The 25,617-nt window shown below is 43.1% G+C and overlaps 1 protein-coding gene across 10 annotated transcripts in view; it reads left to right on the plus strand.

The window, feature by feature from the left end:
* The window catches only part of adgrb1a (adhesion G protein-coupled receptor B1a), an 846,604-nt gene that overhangs the window by 642,364 nt on the left and 178,623 nt on the right, over positions 1 to 25,617 (plus strand). For all 10 annotated transcript variants that reach the window (XM_038808775.1, XM_038808774.1, XM_038808778.1 and 7 more), the window contains 2 exons: positions 5,694 to 5,797; positions 24,900 to 25,002. In XM_038808775.1, coding sequence (XP_038664703.1) covers positions 5,694 to 5,797; positions 24,900 to 25,002 — 207 coding nt within the window. The remainder of the gene's footprint in view (positions 1 to 5,693; positions 5,798 to 24,899; positions 25,003 to 25,617) is intronic.

Here is a 25,617-nt window from a genome sequence, read left to right on the forward strand (position 1 = left end):
AATGGCGGAGCAGACTTGATGGGCCGAGTGGCCTAATACTGCTCCGGTGTCTTATGGTCTTAAGCTCTTAAACATGATTTTGCCTTAATAAACTGACATAAATTCTACTCAGTCACCAATTATTTTTGAGATGCCAATTAGGTTATCCCGCATTATTATCTTTCACGGTTTCTTCCATCATTAACTTGAAGCTGATTGTTCTCTGGATGCCAGGTTTATCCATTGTACACTGTAATATAACATTTGAAATCTTCGAGTTCTCTGGCACTGCACCTGTATTGAAGGAGGATTGGAAGATTGTGGTATCTGAGCCTTTTCAAATTCCACCCTTGCGTCCCTGAGTAACTTCAGATGTATCCCTCTGGACCTTTTCTACTTTGCGGACTGCCAACTTTTTAAGTACTCTCTCTATCTATTTTTATCCTCTCCCACATCCCCATTACGACCTCCTTTACTGAAAAATTGTCAACATGTTCTTCTTGGTGACAAGAGATACACATTACTCATTTAGTATTTATACTCACTGTAAGCAAATCTTGGGTGGGAATTAGTGGCCACGTTAGCCATAGGCGCAAATCCCGCCATGGCCGCTAAATCTCACAAGAGGCCACAAACAGGATTTGTGCTGGCAAGATTTTGGAACAGGAAGGACGTGAACCTGATTTGCACGAGATTGAATCAATCATAATATACTGAGCGTCTCCAGCAGGTAAGGGTGAATCTGTCCAGCGGACGGTATCTGGCTGGGGCACAGCTGAGTCCTGGGATCCAGCAGACCTCCGACTGTCCGATCCCTGTGGCGCCCTTGCCTCCACCTGATGTGCATCAGAAGCTGGATGGTGCTCACCAGATTATGACCCAGATGCCTGCCTGTCTGGTACACCCACTGAGGTGTGTGACTCTGCGATGGTGGATGGTGCGGGTGATAGCTGTGATGCTTTATCCATGCCCTTCTTTGAGATCTCTTCCAAGGCGGATTTTGAGGATGCTTTTGAAAGGTTAGGTCTTGGAGCCCTGTGAGGTGGCAGCATGTGTGATCTGGGTGACAGAAAGGTGGAGAGAGGAGACAGGGAGCACTTCATTTGGCTGATCAGAGAAGGCCATTCATCCGTTTTCTGCATTGTAGTCCTGTTCTCTTGGTCAGGCTGCTGGTACTGACCCCATGCTGTCACTGTGTCCCAGGAGGGATTTGTAACCATGCTGGAGGTCCTTCTGCCAGCCCAAGGGTATATTGTAGCCCGCGTCTCCTCCACAGCATCCAGAAAATGGCTGAGGGATCCCCTCTGTAAATCTAGGAGCTGGTTTCCTCGCTGCCATCCTTCATCGAAGTGTTCAGATAACGGCCAGGACAGGTGAATTAGATTCTTTGCACCTCGGGTGCGGTGTTTTCCAGGTGGGGGGGAAACAATTTTAAAAATGCCTGAAAATTGCGTTCTGGATCGCACCAAATTTCTCACCGAAAATGACACCCTTTGGCATTTTGTAAAGAAAATTCCGCCACTTGTTTTTGCTTCCAAGGTAACCACACTCTGACAACTTTTTCTTGTCTTCACTTTCAATGTGAGATAGATACTCATGCGTTGCCTCATGGATCTGGTTCGATTTAAAAACAGAAAATGCTAGAATTGCACCGAGACTTATCAATATTGAAAAGGGTGGGGAAAAAAGTAGGTTAATGTACTTGATGGTCCGTATACCCCCACCATTTTATGGGAAATATAACTCTCTAGTCTTTTAGTTATTCCTTAACCATTTTCTTACTTTTCCTAATTCACTGCTACAGAAAGGATTGTGCTGTGAAGATGGAATGCTTTCTGACCAGCACTACTTAACTGTGATGCCCCGTGTTATTGTCTGTGAGCAATTCAGTGTATGCTGCATGGCTGTGATGTTCCCCTTTGTAGACTCTTGAAAACCAAAAAAAATAGTGGCCACGTACAAGCTGCCAACATCAGTCAGAGGACAGTTGAAATTAATTTTGAATTCTAGTGTCCAGATCAGGACTGATATTTTAAAAAATGTCTTTTTTGAGATGGTTTTCATTGTTACTATGCGATATCTGAAATACGATTGATGTCTACTAGGTATAAGCTTTTACTTTTACACCAGTCAATGTACTGTGACGTTGCGCAACAGGGAGCACTAGACCGAGTGTTGTCTTCAGTTGAAGCAGTGTTCGAGAGCAGGGAACAGTTGGATCAGGGAACACAGATGCACTCTGGATCCAGTTTCAAAGTCGTACACTCTGTCCTTATTTTTGTGTTCCATTATAGATTCCTGAATCCCAGATCTATGAAGTAAACTTGCACACTGTAATTACTGTGACAATGCTGGCATTGCAGCATCTCCACTGGAGAGAGTGCAGCTACAACCTAACAGGTTTTAGATAACCAGTTTCCATCATAAATGTGAACATAGGAATGACAATAGAAAATAAAATGACAAGAAATGTATATGGATATTAGATTCTTTCTATATTAGAAATGGATATGGTGTACCGTACATTGATCAGACGATTATGCAGTCACCTCTCCTCTTACTTGATTGTCATTTTTATTTTTATTTAAGTACCATTGGGCAGACATCCAGCTCTGAGCCTGTTCAGTGTTACTCTGCCCACAGGGAGATGGAGTTTTCTGTCTGACTTTCCCTCCCTGCTCATCATGAAGCAATTTCTCAGCCCGGTGGCACAAAGGTTAGCACTGCTCACAATGCCAGGGACCCGGGTTCAATTCCGGCCTTGGTGACTGTGTGGAGTTTGCACGTTCTCCCCGTGTTTCCTCTGGGCGCTCTGGTTCCCTTTCACAGTCAAAGGTGTGCAGGTTAAGTGGGGTTATGGGGTTAGGGCGGGGTAAGTGGGCCTGGTTGAGTGACATTTCTTGTCACTTTATTTTCTATTGTAATTCCTATGTTCACATTTATGATGGAAACTGGTTATCTAAAATCTATTAGGTTGTAACTGCACTCTCCCCAGCACCTGCCCTGGGTGCTCTTTCGTTGTGTCAGTTATGATTTGATGGGTTGAATGGTCTCCTTCTGCATTGTAGGGATTCTATGGGTCTTGATGCTTCCTAATGTTTGCAGGGATGTGATTTGGATTTCAGCACGTTAGAGATAGCAAAATGTAGAGGATTGTACCTCCCCTCTACTGGGCGGTATTACTACCATTGTTTTAATTAAAAAATGCTTCCTTATGACTTGTTTGGATAAGTTCAAGAAGCAGTTTGACATTAATTTGAACGAGGCAAGAAGGTCCTAGCTTTGATTCCTGTTCGGTGTTCAATACGGTGATTTCCACTGGAAGAGCAGTTGAGGTTGTTCTGGTTGACCACCCAGCCCGAGAGAAGAGAAAAATATCAACTCAATGCTTCCTGGAAAATGTATTTGTGTGGATACCGGATGTATTTCACAGTTGATTATTTTCTTACATCGACTAGACATAAAAATGAAGAACATCAGTTTGAACAAAGCAATGTGAGGCCATGAGTCAATACTTGGAGGAGAAGGGATAGTACTAAAATGAAATGGAATATAAATAGCTTGGTAACTTTGGGAACAAAAATCTCGGTGAACACATTTTGGGGGCCATCAGTCTAAGATCATCGGAAAATTGATTGAACGGGCCATCAACTGCGTTATCAGGTGGAATTTGCTCTGCAATAACCTGCTCACTGACTCTCACATTTGGTTACACCAGGGCCACTTAGTTCCTGACCTCATTGCAGTATTGGTTCAAACATGCACAAAAGAGTTGAATTCCAAAGGTGAGGTGGAAGTTACTGCCCTTGACATCAAAGCAGCATTTGACTGAGTATGGCATTAAGGAGCCCTATCAAAACTGGAGTCATTGGGAATCAGGGGGAAACTCTCCACTGGTTGGAGTTATACCTGACACAAAGGAAGTTGCCTGTAATGGTTTGATGTCAGGCATCTCAGCTGCAGGACATTACAGCAGGAGTTCCTTAAGGTAATGTCCTAGGTCCAAACATCTTCAGCTGCTTTATCACTGACCTTACTTCCATCAAAAGGTCAGAATTGGGGATGTAGGTTGATGACTGCGCAATGTTCAGCACTATTCGCATTGCCTCGGGTACTGAAAAAGTCCATGTCCAAATGCAGCAAGACCTGGACAAAACCCAGGCTTAGGATGTCAAATGGCAAGTTGCATTCATGCCATACAAGCATCAGGTAATGACAATCTCCAACAAGAGAAACTCTAACTAGCCCCTCTTGACTTTCAATGGAATTATCATCACTGGATCCTCCACTATCAACATCTTGTGGAACCCCATTGACCAGAAACCTAACCGAACTAACCATAGAAGTGTTGTAGTTTCAAGAAAAGGTCAGAGGCTAGGAATCCTGTGGCGAGTAACTCATCTCCTGACTCCCCAAAATCTGTCCAGCCACAAGCCACATTTCAGGAGTATGATGGAATACTCCCGACTTGCCTGGATGAGTGCAGCTCCAACAATACTCAAGAAGTCCAACACCATCCAGAACAAAACAACCCACTTGGTTGGTACCTCACCCGCACACATTCACTCCCTCCACCACCGAAGCTCAGTGTCAGCCATGTGTACCAGTTACAAGTTGCACTGCAGGAACTTACCAAAGCTCCTTTGGAAACACCTTCCAAACCCGCGACAACTATAATCTAGAAGACTAAGGGCAGCAGACACATGGGAACACTACCACTTGGAGGTTCCTCTCCAAGTCACTCACCACCCTGACTTGGAAATATATCGCCATTCCTTCACTGTCGCTGGGTCAAAAACCTGGAACTCCTCCCTAACAGCACTGTGGGTGTACCTACACCACATGGACTGCAGCGGTTTAAGATGGCAGCTCACCATCACCGTCTCCAAGGGCAATTAGGAATAGAATAGCCAGCAGTGCCCACATACTCTAACTGGATTAAAAAGAAACTATCTGAAAGTGCTCCATTGTGAGAAAATATATGGGCAATTCTTTGAGATTCTGAATCATGGCATCGGGCAGAAAGGTGGGTCAGAAGTCTCTGTTTTGTGGGAAACTCATTGTGGCTTCTGCTGGGTAGTGGGGCGGGGGGGGGGGGGGCAACTAATGATCAGAGAATTAAGCCACCATCTAATTAAGGATGGCACACAAGCCCTTGAAACCAAAGGGCCAATCAGATGTCTTGCAACTCGAAAGCAACAGCAGGTTGCAATGAGAGGTAACTAACAGAAAGGACAGTGGAGAACAACCCTCGACAGGCTGTCCACGGCTGCTGCAGCATGCAAACAGACAGGAATGGGCACAAGAGGCCTACCTGGAGCGCAGTCCCCTGCTCTGCCTCCAAGCAATTAAACCGAATCTAGCCACCTGTGGGGACCTGGGTGCTGACTGGAAAAATCGCAGTTTATTTCCTTTCACAATCAATTAATGATCTTAGACAGGCCCCCATCCTGGCCCCCATGCAACCGCAAATCAAGTCTTTGTCTTTCTATTTTCTTTCTATTATGTCAGAGACTCAACAGCACTTAACTTTACTGACAGAAATTCTATAACGTGTGATGATATTAAACAGAGTGATTTCCCAAAATGAGGAGGCACTTAAGTTGCTGTGGGAAAATAAATTTGTGTTACATCTTGTTTTAAACCATGATAATTCATTGCATAAATATGTTCACTGATGTTCTGATAATTTCTTTATTCTGGCTTTTTCCTAGAACATGGACAAAGTGATCCTGCCTTCCGTCACTCTAATCGTTGGTTGTGGAGTTTCCTCATTGACTCTCCTGCTATTAATCATTATTTATGTATCTGTCTGGAGGTACGATATAGAATTTTGTTTTATTAAAACTGAATTGCAGCTAATATTCAAAGGGTTATGTGGGCTGATATACAGTCAAAAGATCTGACATAATTACCAGCTTTTGATCCACTGGAGAACTTTCTTAAGAGGTGACCTACTTAATGCAGCATATTTCTTGATGGCCTTGACCAAAGGGGTCATTGCAAAGAATTTCAATCATTGCTGCTGTATAAATGTCTCATGGATTTTTTCCAAATCACGTCTTCCATGACTTGTTTTGTTCGTTTTGGTTGGTAGAACGCGGAGAACATTATCAAATATAAAGAGTACAATTTGAAAGGGATTGTAGGAGCAAAGAGACCTGGATGTGTTTGTGCAGGTGTCATTGAAGGTGGGAGGACAGGTAGAGGGCGCAGTTAATAAAACATATGCTTTCTTAATAGGATCATGAAGTACAAAAGCACGCAAGTTGTGTTAAATTTACATCGAATACTGGTTCAGGTCTGGGCACCATACTTTAGAAAGGCTGTGAAGGCATTCAAGGGGGTGCATAAAATTTCATGAGAAACTTCAGTTACGCAGATAGATCGGACATGTTGGAACTGTTTTCCTGGGAGGAGGAGGGATGGTTGAGAGGGGATTATGGTGTGGAGGTAGATTGAATTGAAGCATGACAGAGGGAATTAGATTATTATCTGAACAGGAAGTATGTGCAAAGCCACGAGGAGGAGGCAGGGAAATGACACGAGGCAAATTATTCCTTTGTAGAGCCAGCACACACCCAACAGGCCATGTGGCATTCTTCTGTGCTGTAACCATTGGCCGATTCTGTAACTCTTGAACTGAGATGACAAAAAAGCAACTTGCTCTGGTCCCTAATCAATACCTCTCTTGAGCTGGTCACTTTGGTCATCTTCATTCATCCAGAGAACTTCACCATCTAATCCCTTTGAAATCAATTTTGGTATCCAATTGGCGCATTATTCTTGAGATGAAAAATCGAATTTCATCCTGTAACTTTCTTCAAAAATGTAGTTATTTGTTTATTTATTTCCCTTCGCTCTGGTATTTATTAAATGAATAGGCAATGGAGTACATAATGTGGAATTACATTGGATCGCTACCTTTTCCTACTGGGCATGTGATTGAAATTGATCGCAGGCTAACAGCATGCGGGCTTGCCTCCTGGCAGCAAGTCTTGTGTCAAATTAATTTAACCAATTTAAGCCATTCAGCATCCACCCTGTGAAGTCCTCTCAGGGCCTTATTTGTTTCAATAAGATCATCTCTCCTTCCTCAAAACTACAATGGATACCGGTCCAACCTTTTCCTCAGGATAACTCCTTATCCCAGGAATCAATTAATTGAACCTTCTCAAAACTGCTTCTGATGCAATTATTACCTTCCTTAAATAAAGAGACCAAAACTGTCCACCGTACTCTAGCTGTGTTCTTGCCGATACCCAATACAACTGAAGCAAAACATCCTAACTTTTATATTCCATTCCCCTTGCAATAAACTACAACCTTCCTCATCACTTGCTGATCCTGCATACTAACTTTGTGATTCACACACGAGGACATCCAGATCCCACTGTGCCAGTGAGTTCTGCAATTTCGTTCCATTTAAATAATAAATTTTAAAAATAAATTTTGAACGCCCAATTCATTTTTTCCAATTAAGGGGCAATTTAGCGTGGCCAATCCACCTACCCTGCACATCTTTGGGTTGTGAGGCAAAACCCACACAAAAACGGGAAGAATGTGCAAACTCCACACGGTAAGTGGCCCAGAGCTGGGATCGAACTTGGGACCTCGGCTCCACGAGGCAGCAGTGCTAACCACTGTGCCATCGTGCTGCTCCCCCTTTAAATAATATGCTGCTTTTTTATTCTTCTCCACTTTGGCAGGAAGTTAAAATTTTCCCACATTGTATTCTTATCTGCCGGGGTTTTTCCTGCTCACTTAACCTATCTACATGCCTTTGCAGACTCCTCCCAATCTTTGTGTCATCAGCAAACTTAGCTATTATACATTTGGTCTCATCAAACATTTGGTCCTATCATACATTTTCTCCCATTAGGGGCTGGTTTAGCACAGTGCTAAATACCTGGCTTTTAAAGCAGACCAAGGCAGGCCAGCAGCACGATTCAATTCCCGTTCCAGCCTCCCCGAACAGGCACCGGAATATGGCGACTAGGAGCTTTTCACAGTAACTTCATTTGAAGCCTACTTATGACATAAACGATTTTCATTTCATTTTTCATTTTTTCATCATTAAAGTCATTAATATAGATAGTATATAGTTGAGATCCCAGCACTGATCCCAGTGGCACTCAACTCGTTACATCTTGCTAAACCGAAAATGATCCATTTATGTCTATTCTGTTTCCTGTTAGCTAACCAATCTTCCATCAATGTTAACATGTTACCCCCTATACAATGAGCTCTTCGCATCTTTTGATGTGGTATCTTGATAAATGTCTTCTGAAAATCTAAATACACCACATCCACAAGTTCCCCTTTATCCATAGCACTTGTTGCTTCCTCAAAGAACTCTAATAAATTAGACAAACATTATTTCCCTTTCACAGAACCATATTGACTCTGCCTAATTGCATTGAGATTTTCTAAGTGCCTCGCTATGACCTCCGTAATAATAGTACCAACAGTTTTGTTATGACCAATGTTAAGCTACTAGAAAATGAACTGGCCCATAGTTTCCTGCTTTCTGTCTCCCTCCCATCTTGAATAGAGGAGTTACATTTGCTATTTTCCAATTAAATGGAACCTTTCCATAATCTAGAGATTTTGGAAAATTAAATCCAGTACTATCACATGAGCTACTTATTGTAAGAATGAAAGATGAAGTCCACCAAGACGTGGGGATATGTCAGCTTCTATTTCTGACACTTTTCTCTTTAACTTTTCCCTGTTGATTGTAATTGTTTAAGTTCCCCCCTTTCACCTCTTCATGCAAACAGTGGTGGCTTGAGACACATTTGGAGGCCTCTTGTAGTTAAGAAAAGGGGTTTATTGATGAAAGATAAAGACAGTTAAGTAACAGGCACAGAACACTATACAACAGATCATAACACTTTGGCTCTCTGGCCAACGCTGCCCCATTGCGCATTCACGTCCCTTCTTACACGAAGATACAGAAGATACTCCTGGACCCATGTAACCATGCCACAGACATGGCACTCTTTTGGGGGATCGAGCGGTCAACAGTTGATTCTGTCTTAGGAGGCAACACCTCAATGATCGGCGAACTGTCCTCACCGACCTGCCGCAGCTGGTTGAACATAAATGAGAGCTCGTGGATTCCCTTGGTTGACAGAGTCACAGAATTATTCATGATGCTAGCTGGACTTGTCAACTCAAGATGGGGTTCGCCACCCCTCGACTCCTAAAATGATTGACATGCTTTTTAACGCTCTTCCTGTTCACATTAACTACATAAGACATCGGCCCTGACTGCGCTGCCACCCATCCTTCTAACCAAGATGAACTTGAGGCAGGATTACAGCACAAACTGAGTCTCCCACCCAGAACACCCTGTTGCTCCTATGCTCTGACTGCTGACCTTTCTGGGAGGCCTGATGTGCTTCACCCTTTCCGCAAAATTTAGAAACCCAAGATCTACTTGGGTTCTAAATAGATGGCTAATGAGCAGCTCTGCTGGTGTGACCACCATGGTAGAATAAGGGGTTAAGTTGTACAACAACAAAGAATTAGCCAACCTCTGGTGAAGGGGTTTATTAGATCACTTTTTCATTCTTGAAAGTTTCAGATAGACCGTGAAATGCTGGGTGGTAAGGGGCTGTCCTTGTGTGTCGCATGCCATCGGCTCGCACAAAAACCTGGAAATCAATGCTGCTGAAGGGGGTAATATTGTCCAAAACAATTAACTCGGGAAGCCCATGACCAGAAAACTCTCAGCGCAAGGCCGTTGAGGTCGTGGTCCCCATCTCTTGAATGGATCGCCACTTAAATTGGGCATCCACCAGCACCAAAAACATTTTGCCCATGAACGGTCCTGCATATTCAATGTGGGAAACCTGGCCAATCCCATGGGGGGTAAAATTGCAGCATTTGGCAAGGGTGGCACTGTTGCACTTGTTCTTCAGTGGCTTTATCTATGCCTGTAGACCAGATGTAACCTGCGCCAACATCTTCATCTTTGTCTGCCGTGGGTAGGCGCTTTGTAGATCTTGAAGGAGGGGTTCCCTGACCTGAGGTGTGATGACCACCCGTGATCCCCACAGAATCATGCTGTCTTCATGTGTCAATTTGTCCTGATGAGTGAAGTAGGGCCTCAGCTGTTCAGACTTCTCATCACCAGCCAGTTTGTATCATTCATTCAAACTTCTACAGACAAAGGTCTCTTTGGGTCCAGTTGCAGGTGTGCCCCGTGGACAGTGGGAGAGTGTGTATCAAGTTTAAAGCTAGAGTCAACTCATGAGGGACAGGTAGTGGCAGAATGCTCCTGGATAGGGGCAGGCTACTTAATGCATCCATATTAGCTGAAAAGCATAGTTGTAGGCATCAACAACAAGGCCCAACACTGTACCGTCACTGAGACTATGGGTTTATCTTCTTCTAAAAGACCCAATAATGGCTTATGGTCAGTCGTCACTATTTCGAACTATCGACCATACACATTCTGGTGGAATTCCTTCACAACGAATATAACCACTAAGCCCTTCTTCTTAATATGGTATAGTTTCGATCTGCCTCATAATGGCTCCTTGTGGCAAAGGCAATAGAGCATTCCAAACCATCTCCCATTTTGTGGGGATGGCACAGTGGTTAGCACTGTTGCCTCACAGCATCAGTGACCCAGGTTCAATTTTGGCCTTGGGTAACTGTATGTTGAAAGTTTGGCTATATACTCTTCAAGCTTAAAAACTTTGCTCCTGCTCAAAGTTATAGGGAAGTCTGTTCAGCTACGAGAGTCACCGAAGCCCCGGTTGACTTGCATTTTAAGAGGTCTACCATTTGCCCTTAAGGCAATCTCAATCAGAGCCATCGTATTCTCAATTGAACTGCATTCTACTGATATGCTCTCCTTCAGAGCTCTTCTCCAATATGTTCAGTGGCGCAGTGGACTGCTGCTGCTGCTGGTTGTTTTTTGCATTGGCGCATTTTACCTCGAACGGCAATGTGCTTCACTGTTCCCCCCCTTGGTTGCATTGGAAGCACACAAACTCCCAAACATGACATGTCTCATGGGGATGGTTCCAATAAAGTAGTAGCCCACCTCAGATTCAGGTTTACGCCCCGATTCCTTCCCGCTCCTTGTGTTCTGGTCCTGTCCCGAGGACTTTCTGGTTCTGCGCTGTGCCTGTTGATCCTGCCGCAGACCTTGTGCCCTCACCAGACTAAATTCGGTTCATCTCCTCTTCAGCCACGGTTTGAAGCCCAGTGGTCCCTTTTTCAGTCCACTCCATCGTCTGAGCAATCTTGATTGCTTTTTCCAATGTAATTGCAGTATCCACCAGAGGCTTCCACTGGTTATTAGGTTTATGGATCCCACAAACCAGCTGATCGCACAACAGGTCACTAAGTGCAGTCCCAAACTGAAATGCTCAGCAAGCTGGTGAAGCCTGGCAATGAAGGATGAGCCAGACTCTTCATGGTCACTCACTGCAGAGTTAAACTGCAAATGAAATTAAACAATTTCATTGTCTGGTCAAAGGCCTTTGAGTCGGATGCCTCCAGGGATGTGAGGTTCCAAGTCCAATTATACGTTTGGGATCTATAAACTGTCAGGAATATAACCTTATGCCTATCCTCACCTATGATCTATGTTCGTGGTTTTAAAAAAAATAGAGTCGTTCGATGTACTGACTGCAGTCCTCAATCCCTTAGTCAAACAGGTCTAGTTTCCCAATGAAAGGCATTTTCACTCACAGTTTAATAATTTCAACTCTTAGAATCATAGGCTCGACGCGAGGGCGGGGAACGGGGCATCAGACCCGCGATCGGGTCCGACGCCGGGACGCGACCCTCCGGCGACCGGAGAATCGGCGGCAGGCGCATGCACACTGTTGACGCGGCAACAGTCGGGGGCTGTTGAAAGAGGCCCCAACGGCGATTCTCCGTGGTCGACTGGCCGAGTTCCCGCCGGCGTGGTTCATGTATGGTTCCACCTGGCGGGGGTTCGGCGTCGCGGTTGAGGTGGCCGTCCTGGTGGGGGGGTGCGGGGTATCAGTCCCCAGGGGCGGCCTCCATGACGGGCAGGGCCACGATCAGGGGCCACCGATATGTGGGTGCGCGGGATCTGGGGAGGCGGCCTTACTTCTTCCGCATCGTCCTGCTGTGTGGGTCCGCCATGTTGCGCGGAAGCGGCTGCCATGCAGACCCGAGGCCAGAAGCAGGGCCACGTATCGGCAGCCGGAGCTGCGTAGAACACCCCGGCGCCGTGCTTGCCCCGTGTGGATCATGGAATCGCTGGACCAAGAGGCCCGTTGATGCCGGCTTGAAACACTCCGGTGTTTACGCCAGCGTCAACACGTAGCTGCAGTTTTGAAGAATCCTGGCCATCTAATTTACAGCGCTGAAGGAGGCCATTTAGCCCATCGGGTCTGCACCGGTCCTTGGAAAGAGCACCCTACCCAAGCCCACACCTCCACCCTATCCCCGTCACCCAGTAACCTCACCCAACTCTTTCTCTCTGGAATGTATCATTGCTAAGTGTTACAAAATACCTCTTTAAATGACTGCCACTGTATCTGCACTGACTTATCCAGAAACCTAACTTCCCAGTTCACTTTAACTAGGGGTATGATTCTCTGGCCACACCTGCACGGCAACTGGAAATTCCCGCCCGAGGTCAATGGATATTTACATGGTCTGCGGCCCAGCCGTGGCGATCTTGCGGCAGCAGGCAGGTGAATCCAGCCACAGATCTCTCTTCATAGTCTCAGAATTGCCCTATTTACTTCAAAACATTAGTGTTTGACCCACTCTTCTCTCTCTCAAGCTAAATACAAAATTCAACATGTTATGATTACTGCTACATCAGGGTGCCCTTTGTCAGAGGTCATTGATGAATTCTGCCTTATTACACATTACCAGCCCTAGAATAACGTGCTCTCTGCTTGGCTGTAGCATTGGCTGCTCTGATGAATTTGTCCCGAAAAGACTCTGAGAACTCCTCTTCCAGGCGACCTTTGTCAGTCTGATTCACTCAATCTACATCTACATGATCACCCATGATTATTGATGTACCGTTCTCGCAAATCCCCATTATTTCTTCCCTGTCCTACAGTATGGTTAATGTTCTGTGGCCTAAAAACTACTCTCACGAGTGACTTTCCTCTTTCTTATCTCTCCCCAAATGGATTCTACACCTCGATCTTTAGAACTAAAGTAATTTCTCTCTCTTGCACCAATGTGATCTTTTATTTACGGAGCACACCCAAGCTTCCCATTCTTCCAAAATGTCATCTACTATTGAATATTCATATTCCTGCCTTTAAGTATGGCAGCCATCTCTCTGCAATGGCTATCAGATCAGACATATTTATTTCTATTTGAAATAAATGTCTGGCATGGTTGTCAGTAAGTTTGACATGAATAGTTCTCTACCTTGGAAACAGAATAACTCACATAATAATGAATGATAAACCGAGAGACAAACAAAGTTTAACTGCTGAGATTATAGATCCTGTGAGAGGGGTACTCTCCCCGCCACCAGTTGGAGAATTTGCGGCAGCCCCGCATCGCCAGGCACAAGTGGCCAGCTTCGAGCTTTCCATCAGATTTTGCATCCTGGGGATGGGAAATCTTAGTGAGAGTTCAGCAGCTCTCCACTGCTCAGAGCCCAGACCAAGGATTACTGCTGGATGCAGGACCACAGGTGAATGGGGGCAGGATGGGGTTTGCAGAGGAGGGTGGCCGAGGGTTCAGAGGCAATCGTGGATACGTAGCTATCAGTGGCTCCCCCTATACAGATACCGGGTCCCAAGATCGGGCACTGTTTTCCTGACAGACTGGGATAACCCTCTACGAGGCCATAGGCAAACCTGACGGGGTTTGCTGTGCAGTCTTCAGGATGCACATGCCACTCCTATTACCTCCCTGAGCTACCACTGAATTCCGGTGAGCTCAGGGGTTATTGGCGTCAGGTGGCTCATGAATAAGCGTTGTACTGGGCGAGATCTTCCAGTTGTTCCTGCTGGTCCAGCTGATGGCGCCCCCCATGGCGGGTTTCTGAGTGGCATGGGTTGGATTCATGGGAAATCATATTGACATCAATGGGAGGAGAACATTCTGTTGCCGAATCTAATATGGATTCTCCACCCTGATGGCACCACATCCCCCGCTATTATGTACACTCTGGTGGATCCAATTAAATTACGCCCAACGTTCCCAGTCAATGATCTTTCTTCAGAACTGGGAAAAGTTAAACATGTAACAGGTTTAAAACAAGTGAAATGGGATATCGTAGGGGAGAATTAGTTCTGTAATAGGTTGGAATTCAGGAAAGATTAAATGAAAAAAGAGATACATAATGCTGCAAGGCCAAGTGGAAAGACAATGGGATGAGTAAAGAAACAAAAGGTGCATTGAGAGGATGTATGAATGCAGAATTATGTACAGCTGCCATCTGAAAGGAAAAGAAAAGAGAAACCAGACAGAAAAATGTAAAGAAAGGGGACTTCAAAAATATTATTTTGCAACCTCTACCCTCAATTTGTTTCCTTTTCAATTGATTTTTGTTTATTCATCTCTTGTTTCTCTCACTTTCTTTTTGGATGGTAGCAGTTCATTATTTTGCTATTCATGCCTCTAGGCACAACTGGTTTGGACAACTTGGATGGTTTAGCACAGTGGGCTAAACAGCTAGCTTGTGATGCAGAACAAGACCAGCAGCGCGGGTTCAATTCCCGTACCGGCCTCCCCGAACAGCCGCCGGAATGTGATGACTAGTAGCTTTCCACAGTAGCTTCATTGAAGCCGACTAGTGACTATAAGCAATTATTATTAACTTTTGTTTCTTTACTCATCCCATTACCACTCCCATTGCATCTCTTGTAAATTCAATCTCCCCTGTCTGCCATCCTGTCTCAGATCTTCTATTTTTTTCTTGCTTGACTTGTACAAACCAGTTGTACAAATGGTGACGTCTCTTAATTTCTCCTGTCCAATAAAAAGTCAACCTGAAATGTGACTCTGTCTCCACAGATGCTACTGGACCTATTTAGTATTTTGAGCATTTTCTGCCTTTATTGGGGTAATTGAATCTTGAGATGGCGAAGGCATGAATTAGTGTTCCAGTGGCCATTTGGCTGAGTTAGGGGCAGAGTGGGCAATGTTGCAGGAGTGGCCTTTGTGTTGGAGAATACCTCGGGTCCGAAACTCGGCTTGAGGGGTCAAAAAAAATCTTGAAAGTTGAAATTAACTTTGTTCAGCTGGAGACAATGGCTAGGGAGGGTGAGCACAGTTGCTTGCGAGGCTACGTAGTTTATAGTGGGGAGCAAAGACAATTGATTTACTGTTCCCGGTGTTTAGTTGGATTCATTAAGACTCATGTAAAACTGGATGCCAGGCTTGCAGCCTACTATTCATTCATAGGAATTTTTCAAGCTGCAATTTACACTGTTGGAATGTCAAGCAGGAGGTGTGTGCTCAGGTCACACTCTCAGCTTGCCTGGAGGAGTGTGCATGGCATTATGAGCCTGGTTGTCTGGGAGCGGAGTGAAACTCAAGGTGGCAATCCCTTTTCACAAGTATTGATGGTTTGTTGATCAAGCATTACATTAAAAACATCTGTGGGCATGTCTCTGGTGGGCGAGGTTATCCTGTCCTCCCATTCAAGTAGAGTACCGCTCCAGGGAATAACATGGGAAATACAACATACTAAAAGGGTGAAAAAGAAATTGGGAGCCACAAAGAAAGCTTGATGGAAAAGCGTTAGTAATTTTTAATTTTTGATTTGACAAGCAGTATCAAGTGGGCAATATTGCAAAAGTAGCTTTGGAAATTTGATACAATACTAGTTTTTGCATCAACTAATGTAAAATAATTTTAAAATCATCTTTCAAGATAGTCTAGGTCATTTGACTACCAATAGACTGCCCAATACAGATCTAAAATAGAGGTTTCCCCTCAGTCTCAAAGATATATTTCTACTCCCTCATTTTTCAGTGGACTCTAAGGTGACTACATTCATTCAACTGGCATTTGGAAGCAGGTTTCAGGACATTAGTTTCCTGAGTAAATCAATTGTCTTTGATCCCCACTATAAACTACGTAGCCTCACAATCAACTGTGCTCACCCTCCCTGGCCATTGTCTCCAGCTGAACAAAGTTCATTTCAACTTTCAAGATTTGTTTTGACCCCTCAAGCTGAGTTTCGGACCCGAGGTATTCTCCAACACAAAGGCCACTCCTGCAACATTGCCCACTCTGCCCCTAACTCAGCCAAATGGCCACTGGAACACTAATTCATGCTTTCGCCATCTCAAGATTCAATTACCCCAATAAAGGCAGAAAATGCTCAAAATACTAAATAGGTCCAGTAGCATCTGTGGAGACAGAGTTACATTTCAGTTTGACTTTTTATTGGACAGGAGAAATTAAGAGACGTCACCATTTGTACAACTGGTTTGTACAAGTCAAGCAAGAAAAAAATAGAAGATCTGAGACAGGATGGTAGACAGGGGAGATTGAATTTACAAAAGAGATGCAATGGGAGTGGTAATGGGATGAGTAAAAAAACAAAAGTTAATAATAATTGTTTATAGTCACTAGTAGGCTTCAATGAAGCTACTGTTCCTCTAGGCCACTAAATTGAGGTGTAAGCAGTTGGCTAAACATTCGGTAAAAAGTAGAAAATTACCCCCTCAAGCAATGGGTGTACAACGTACCCTTCACTTGGAGAGGTGAGGAGCCATACCGCTCTGTCACAAATGAAAACCTAGCAGTCTTTTGCATTTCAAATATATCACTGGCACAGCAATTATATATTTTGGTAGATTGATGTCTTGTGAGTAGAGACAAGCCTCTGAACAGGTGAAATAGTGGGTAATCAGTGAGTTTGGGATTGGGAGGCCCAACACAGATTTTAATAAGTATTGAAATCAATGTCAAAGGCCAAAGTTGCATCGACCCAGGCATGAGATGCATGCAGCAATGAGCTTATCAGTATCCAGGGTTAGACTAGAAAGGCAGAAAATTGGTTTGGAGATGGGAAATAAATGGGCTGCAGACTGGCTGGAAACCAACTGAACCAGTTTTGTCCTTGAGTTCCTAAATTAGAAACATGGTTTCAGTTATATATTTAGGGGGAAGAGGACCTAAAATTGTGATAGTGTATTTGTATCATTATATTGTGGGAGGTGGTATGAGCTACAAATTTATCCTGACTGAGAGAAATGTCAGACGCAACTTGGCAGTTTTAAAAGATTTGTTCATGGGACATGGGGGTCACTGGCTGGGCCAACATTTATTGCCCCACCTTGAGGGCTTAAGAGTCAACCTTATTGCTGTGGATCTGGAGTCACAAATAGGCCAGATCAGCTAAGGATGACCGATTTGCTTCCCTAAAGAGATAGCAGATTTTTTTTACAAAAATTGACGGTGGGTTTCATAGTCATCATTAGACGTTGAATTCCAGTTTTATTTTTAATTTAGAGTACCCAATTATTTTTTTCCAGTTAAGGGGGCAATTTAATGTCGCCAACCGCCTACCCTGCACATCTTTTTGTGTTGTGGGGGTGAAACACATGAAGACACAGAGAGAATATGCAATAATTCCATATTTTTATTGAATTCAAATTTCACCATCTGCCATGATGGGATTTGAACCCGGGTCCTCTGAGTTTCTGGACTATTCGTCTAAAGACCGTACCACTAGGCCACTGCCTCTATTGCACAGTTTAAAATATGTACCAAGGTATGCTGGTGTAGTTATATCCATGTATGATCTTATAATTTGAAACAGCAGCAAGAATGCCCCTTCAGCCTTAACCAGCCTAAAATGCTTTTAAACCATGTAGTGAACCAGTGCATTCACCTGCTGAACAGTAGCTCATTACTCCTTTAACAAAATACTTATAGTATATCCTAAACAAATATTTTTTATGAAAGGCAAGATTTTCAGGCCTGTAAAAGCTCACAGCACAAAATGTATGCTACTTGAAAACATTGGTGTTCTTCATTGCTTCTGACTTCATTAAGTAGTGAACTGTTCATTGATTGAAAACCTGATCCACGTTTATGAAAACCGAGGGTCAAGCACCCAGCTCTTAGATTAAAGTCCTTGACTCTGTGAGCGTTTTACTTTCAAAATCAGATGTAGTTGACATTTACTCTGTATAATCAGCAAATCAACCATTTATTTGGAAGTCAAATCCAATATGATTGAAACCCATCATAGAGTTTGGCCGGTCTGAGATTGACTAGTTTATTTCTTTTTAACCAAAGTTGAATTGAAATGCAAAGGTAATTTGTGGTCTATTTTTAGATTTACTATGAAAATTGGAAACTGTAGATTTTGAAATTGTCGTCAACCGACCATGTTTGTGATGATTATGGCAGCAGAATATTTATTGGAGATTTTGATTCAGGACCTTGGAGAGAGACAAAGAAAAGTACACATTGAAATATCTCTGGTCCAAGTGAATGTAACTTATACTGCTGAACATTAAATTTTCCTCTCTGTCTTCCAACCTTCAGCCCCAATATTCTTCTCCCCCCCCCCCCCCCCCCCCCCCCTCTCATTGCACCTATTGTCACCCCAGTTGTGAAACTTGACTTCTTGCTGGAATATAATTACATGGTCACTGCTCATCCTCTGGGTCTATTGACAAGTGAAATTACTCATTTTCTCAGGTGATTGGTTACTCATTGTCAACAGGCTATTTGACTGCAGAGGTATTACAGCTGAAGTTGAACCTGATCTCGCCCAACTTTCACACGTGCACACTTGTAATAAATTAGGTTTCAGAATTGCTCAGCCTTGCCCACTGCCAGGATCATCCAGTCCAGCCAAGTGTCAGTCGACTTTAGGCTAGGCCGCTGAATCTGCTAGAAAATGAAAAATTTGAAAATCGCTTATTGTCACGAGTAGGCTTCAATGAAGTTACTGTGAAAAGCCCCTAGTCGCCACAATCCGGCGCCTGTCCGGGGAGGCTGGTACGGGCAGGTCCGTACGAGGCGAGCAGGTCCCGCCATGAGGAGGCCAGTGTGTCCATATGTGGTTACAAGGACGAGCTGTCATTTGGCAAACCTGACCCTTTAGGAAAAACCTGAAGTTAAAATATCAAACTGATCTTCCTTCATTGCAATCATTTTATTAGGCTTCACTTTGAAGAGGGTGGGTAAAGTCAAAATAGTTGAGAAATCATGTCAATTATTGGCTGCATGGCTACTGATCTTTCACATATGATAAACATCTTACCGCTACTTGGCGAAGGAATAATAATAATAATTGCTTATTGTCACAAGTAGGCTTCAATGAAGTTACTGTGAAAAGCCCCGAGTCACTACATTCCGGCACCTGTTTGGGGAGGCCGGTACAGGAATTGAACCCGCGCTGCTGCCTAGTTCTGCATTATAAACCAGCTATTTAGCCCAGTGTTCTAATACCCATCCTATCAAGATATCAGAACGACAATCTTTACTCTGTTTTAGATTTATTCACAGAGTGAGACATTATAAAAATATAGTTCCGAACTCTGCAACACACCACCAGTGTCATTAAGTGTCTCTTTTGCGTGGGTTCAAGAAATTTTAATGTATACAATTAACTGATTCACTTATTTCTTCAAATGAAACATAAATAATATTCACAAACAAATTGAAAAACGAAAACACTATTTTTTGTATTCTCCATGAAGCATTGCATTATGAGACACCTTTCTTCTATTGGCTGTGCACTCCTGTTCATGAAACAGTTGTATATTTGATGACTTTATCAACCCATATGATCAGGGCAATTTCCTTTTAGTTGCAGCATTATTTTCATGTTGGCAAGGTCAATCCTGACTTTTTTTTTAACACTTGCACATTTGTCGAGTGAATGCTATCTCACAAGGAGCAATATATCTATGTAACATTCAATTGACAGACTATGTTCAGTATATACCTTGTATAGAATTTCCCCCCAAATTGTTAACTAATAGGACCTCCTGTCCACTGCTTCCACTCCAAGAGTCGGTGTTTCTGCAGCTGAAGTACATTTAACAACCCAATTTTTTTATATATTTCCCTCGATTCCCATGCTAAATTTTCCATTTTCATCCACTTGTAAAACTCAGTGCACTTGAATTCCCATTGGGAAGATTACTATGATCAGCATCACAAAAAACAATTTCATGTTCTTTGAGTCACCCAAGACAGAAACTTAAGTGTCCATTTCTGCACAGAAAATGTTTTCTGTGTTTTATTTGCCCGCAAATTAGCTTTAACGTTGGGGTGCTTCATTGTAGTATTAGTTTCAATGCTTCAAAACCAGTACCTGATCCTGTCTGAGCGCATAACCAATTCAAGGTGCATTGTTTCTTCTTTAGATGTAACATCATCTATCTGCGATGACCGAGCATGATTAATAGGAATGGGAGTAATCCTCACAAAATATTCAAAGTTACTCTCGGCCTAATGTTAATGTTGAAACCAATGTATTTAAAAGTTCCTGAAGCCTGGCTTCCCATCTGAAGTTCCATTTTTATCTTATTAATGACACCTTTCTGAAATTCTACAATACTACCCCATAAGAAATCATCAATGTGCATCATGAAGATGCCTGAAGTTTCTCTTTTCAATTCCAATAAAAACCACTGCAAGTTCCGCTTTTGGTTGGACACAACCCACTTTCAGCAAAACAAATTTCACCAAAAAACACCGCACAACACCATAAACCCATTATTTTTAATTTCCATAGTTTCCTTTCTGCATTACTTGCCTTTTCGGACAGTTCCAGAAGCACGTCTGAAACTTTTCACAGTGCAAGAAAACACTCACAATATGTGGCCAAAAGAGGTTTAAAAAAAAGACTTTCAGAATGATCTTTCCCACTGGGAAGTCCACTATAACATCTGTAGCACTGAGTACCAAGTTCTTCTTCAATGCTCTGAACAATTAGCCTCTATTTATCCTTATGAGCCTGATTTGCAAGACCTTTTCTGCACAGATCCATCTATTTCACAGAGTATATTGCTGAGAGGGCTTTTTGATGTGGTGTTCATAACCACATTGTTATGTTTTCGTACAAGTTTCTAAACTCGTCATTTGCAAATTTTTGTTCATTATCAGCAATAAACTTAGCTGGTGCCCAAGACTGGTCCCAATCCACTCTTCCACAACTTTATCTGCAATCGCCCCTTCATCCTTATTTTTGTTTTACTGTTGAAAGACATCTGATTGCCATATGTCTGTAAGGTTTAAAATTTAAATAACTTTGTCGTTGGCCCATAACTTTAGACTCATGGCAACCACCTCATTAAAGTAAAGGTACGAAAACCAATACCCACGATATGTTTTACATATTTCACATTTTGCTGCAATTTCTTCGAGCCTTGTATAATCCTCATCAACCACACCTATACCTTTTAGTAGTATTTGTATTGTTGACAAGAAGGGTGAACAAATTGTCCGGGCAACTTTGAGACAGTTTGCTTTTTTGCTCTCTGATTCTTATCACTTGATGCCATTCAAACCTCTCCACTATTATGGTTAGAAATAAGGGGATACAATAATGCCCTAATTGGGTAAACTGCAGATCCACTGACTTTCCAAAAACAATTGCATTATTATACTCCATATCCAGTTAATTTGTGCCTTTTTCTTGGAAAGCTTATTTAACAGCAAAAGTACCCCACTAAAGACAACATTTAATAAAGTGGCTTGCGCCAGAATTTTTGCATTGTATCACCACTGTCTTAGTGCCCTCAATGCATTGTCATCCCTGAGCTTAAAACAAGGAGAACTTTCACACTCCTTGACCTTTCATCAATATTCACTCATGAGTGACTCTGAATACCATTTTAGCCAACCTATTCCACCCACTGTTGAGGTGCAGCCCCAATCTAACACTGCACACTGAAATAAATCTGTGACTAATACATACATCACTGGAGCCCAATTTGTTTTTTTGGCAAGTGCAGTTCCTTCAGACTGATCATCATCTTCAGCCTTCAAATTTTCTGTCTCATGCCTCACTTCCAAGAACCCTGCTGTCCCACTTTGTACAGTTCCCAGCATAATGATATTCTGTTAAAATCTACCCCAGAGATTCCTGGGATTCATTCACCTGTTGCTGCTTCAATCCTACTATCTCATCCAGACTCGAAACGTTAGCTCCGTTCTCTCTCCACAGATGCTGTCAGACCAGCTGAGATTGTGCAGCGTCTCTTATGGTGTCCACTGAATCTAAAAGTACTCTCATCCTCATTCCTTCTATTTGTAACTGTTACTTTGTACTGATACTTGCATCTAGTTTCTGGATGATTTAGATATTCTGCAATTCTTGGATCCTCCATCCTTCCTGACAACACAGAATTTGCCATATGTGCAATCAAGGAATGTTTCCACTGTATTTTTTTATGGCAGTCAACAACTCCTTTGAAAGTGTGTTGTATGCCAGGAACCTCAGGCCTGAGCATGTGCAACATGCACAATCCAATAATTTAAACATGAGCCCTGAACACGGAATCTCACAATTGAATTTCTGCAATGTTTTATACAGTCTGTTAAAGTTCACCAACTATTCCTCCAAGGAATCTCAGTGTTTCTTTTGAAATATATGGCCATTCAATAGATCATCTTTCTGGTACATTTCATCCTTGAAATGTAATAGAAGGGCCAAACTTTCCTCAGTCCTCTATTGATCAGCTTCCAGCTTACAAATTGCTTTGCTTCTGAATTTACTTTTGTTCGGAAGCAATAGTGCCAAGGCCATAGCTTGTCTACATATCCACTTAATTTTTCAACTCGCCGTAAGTTTCAGACTCTGAGAATACCGGTGGGTGGTCATGCCCTGGTAATTTGCACTTGCTTTCAGAAATTCTGCATAAAAGCTACTCAGATTTTTTTTTAATTTGTCCATGAGATGTGGGCATCATTGGCTGGGCCAGCATTTATTGCCCATCTGGAGTCAAATGTAGGCCAGACCAGGTAAGAATGCTAGATTTCCTTCTCTAAACGACATTAGTGAACTAGATGGGTTTTTATGACAATCGATAGTGGTCCCCTTTTAGACTTTTAATTCCAGATTTTTATTGAATTCAAATTTCACCATCTGCCGTGACAGGATTCGAACCTGGATCCCCAGAGCATGACTCTGCCATGACAGGATTCGAACCTGGATCCTCAGAGCATGACTCTAGGTCTCTGGACACTAGTCCAGTGATAATACCACTACGCACTGCCTCCCCCATTGTAATCTTCTGTAATATTTGTAATATTGTAATATTTCTGATTTATAAAAAAAACAGGTGAAAGGGATATGGGAAACAGGTAGGGAGGTGAATTTGAGACCAGGAAGAGATCAGTAATGATCTGATTGATTGGCGGAGGAGGCTTGAAGGGCTGAACTGCCTACTTCTGCTCCTAATTCTACGTTCCTATGTTTTGTCTTTGAAATAAAATCCGACTTTCCAACCTTCACCATGTAAGAGCCAGTGGGTGAAAGAAGAGTCAAGGAGTTAACCCTTGCTCAGATTTAGATTTTTCACAAAGTCAGGTGACATAAAAGAATAGCTCCGACCTTTAGAACACCCGCACCCCACACAGAATCTGTAAGTGCCCCGTTGCAAGAGAAGAACAATAATATAAACAAATTAACTCTTTAAAAGACCCCTCAAAGGGGCACCAAGCATGTTAGCACAGTGGGTAGCACTGTTGCTTCACAGCTGCAGGGTCCCAGGTTCGATTCCCGGCTTGGGTCACTGTCTGTGTGGAGTCTGCACGTTCTCTCTGTCTGCGTAGATTTCCTCCGGGTGCTCCGGTTTCCTTCCACAAGTCCTGAAAGACGTGCTGTCAGGTGAATTGGATATTCTGAATTCTCCCTCCATGGACCCGAACAGGTGCCGGAATGTGGTGACTCGGGGCTTTTCACAGTAACTTCATTGCAGTGTAAATGTAAGCCTACTTGTGACAATAAAGATTAATATTATAAGTCTGAAACTTATCATTTAAATTTACAATCTATTCCTGGGGCTGATGATGCACTCCAATACCTATGGCTTTGCCAGTTGTGCAAGACGGTCAAGCGTACCAGTGGACAAAGGGACAGCCTACCAATTGAGGAGCAGAGTGAAGGTGGAGCAGAGTGATGTGAGCAGCCTCCCCCAGCAGCAAAAGCCAACTTGCACCTGGTTTTCTGAGGTGGTCTCCCATTTCAAGTATAAAGCAGATCTGAGTCTATTTAGCTTCCGAGATCAGACAAGATTTTCATACGAATATGTCTATAGCCAAGTGTCCTTTTATACTCCATTGAGTAAATCAGTTAAAGTAAACTAATAAACAGAAAATTCTCAGCAGGCCCGACAGTGTCTGTGGCGATAGAAACAGGGGCTGAGTTTTTCCCAGTGGTTGGTGCACCAAATGTTTGACGACAATTTGACTGGAAAATCCAGGCCTGAGTTATCGTTTGCAAGTCCAGCATGACTCTTCTTTGGAACCTGGAGTTCCGACGGGAAGTCATTCTGGATTCGAAACGTTAACTCTGTTTTTCCCTCCACTGGTGCTGTGAGACCTGCAAAGGTTTTCCAGCTTTTTCAGATTTCCAGCATCCGCAGTGTTTAGCCTTTAGACTAATAAGCAAGCAACAGCCCCTTAAAGGGGCATTGTCGCAGAAAAAACTCAAAACATTAGAGGAAACTTAGAATACTAAATTAAAATGTAATTTCTGTGGCTGGTGATGCACTCCAGCCCCTGCGGGTCACGGAGGGTAGCGTCGATCACTGCATGCTGACTCTCTTGGAGCACCCAGGTAGCGTCTAATAGGAGTAAACAATCTGCTCTGACAAAAGTGCCTCTTTATCTGTGCACATACTATCCAATGAGTATGCCCCCCCTCCCCCTACCCGAAGACACATAACCTTAATTTATACAATTAACAAAGTAATATCATAGATTGTAACTTTTGTTTCTAATGTACATTGCAGGTACATTCGGTCAGAACGGTCGGTAATTTTAATAAACTTCTGCCTGTCAATCATTTCATCAAATGCTCTCATCCTGATAGGACAAACTCAGACAAGAAATAAGGTAAGTGATTCATTTTTAACTACATGCACAGTATGCACATGTTATTTGGTAGGCATGCATCTTGGTGTTTTAACTTTTAACATTTTTAGTCTGAAGAGACTCGAGATATCATGAAGAGAGTTAGAAAACTGAAATCTGAGAAAATAATTGTGGTTTATTCATAACTGCGTCTATTAACCTGGGCTCAATAGGTTGTAGCTTCAAGTTCCACTAAAGAGACTTGCACCAAATCTAGACTGGTACTTCAGTGCAATACTGAGGGAATGCTGTGTAATTCGACTTGCCGATGAGATGTTAAACTGAGGCTTCCCTCTCGGGCGAACGCAAAGATCCCATGGTACGATTTGAAGAAGAGCAGGCGTTTCACAACATTTCACCCTCGACCAATACCGAGAGCAAATGATCCAGCCATTTATTTCATTGCTGTTGTTCAAATTGGCCGCCAAGCTTCCCAATTTCCAACAGTGACTGAACTTCAAATCCTTCATTGGCTGTGAGGCATTTTGAGGTATCCTGAGGTCATGAGAGGCACTATATGAGTGCAGATTCCGTATTTAGTTTTCCTTTAAGAGAAAGGCCATGGCGGCGCAGTAGTTAGCACTGTTGCCTCATGAC

This window comes from Scyliorhinus canicula, chromosome 10, assembly GCF_902713615.1.
Source record: "Scyliorhinus canicula chromosome 10, sScyCan1.1, whole genome shotgun sequence".
NCBI lineage: Eukaryota > Metazoa > Chordata > Chondrichthyes > Carcharhiniformes > Scyliorhinidae > Scyliorhinus > Scyliorhinus canicula.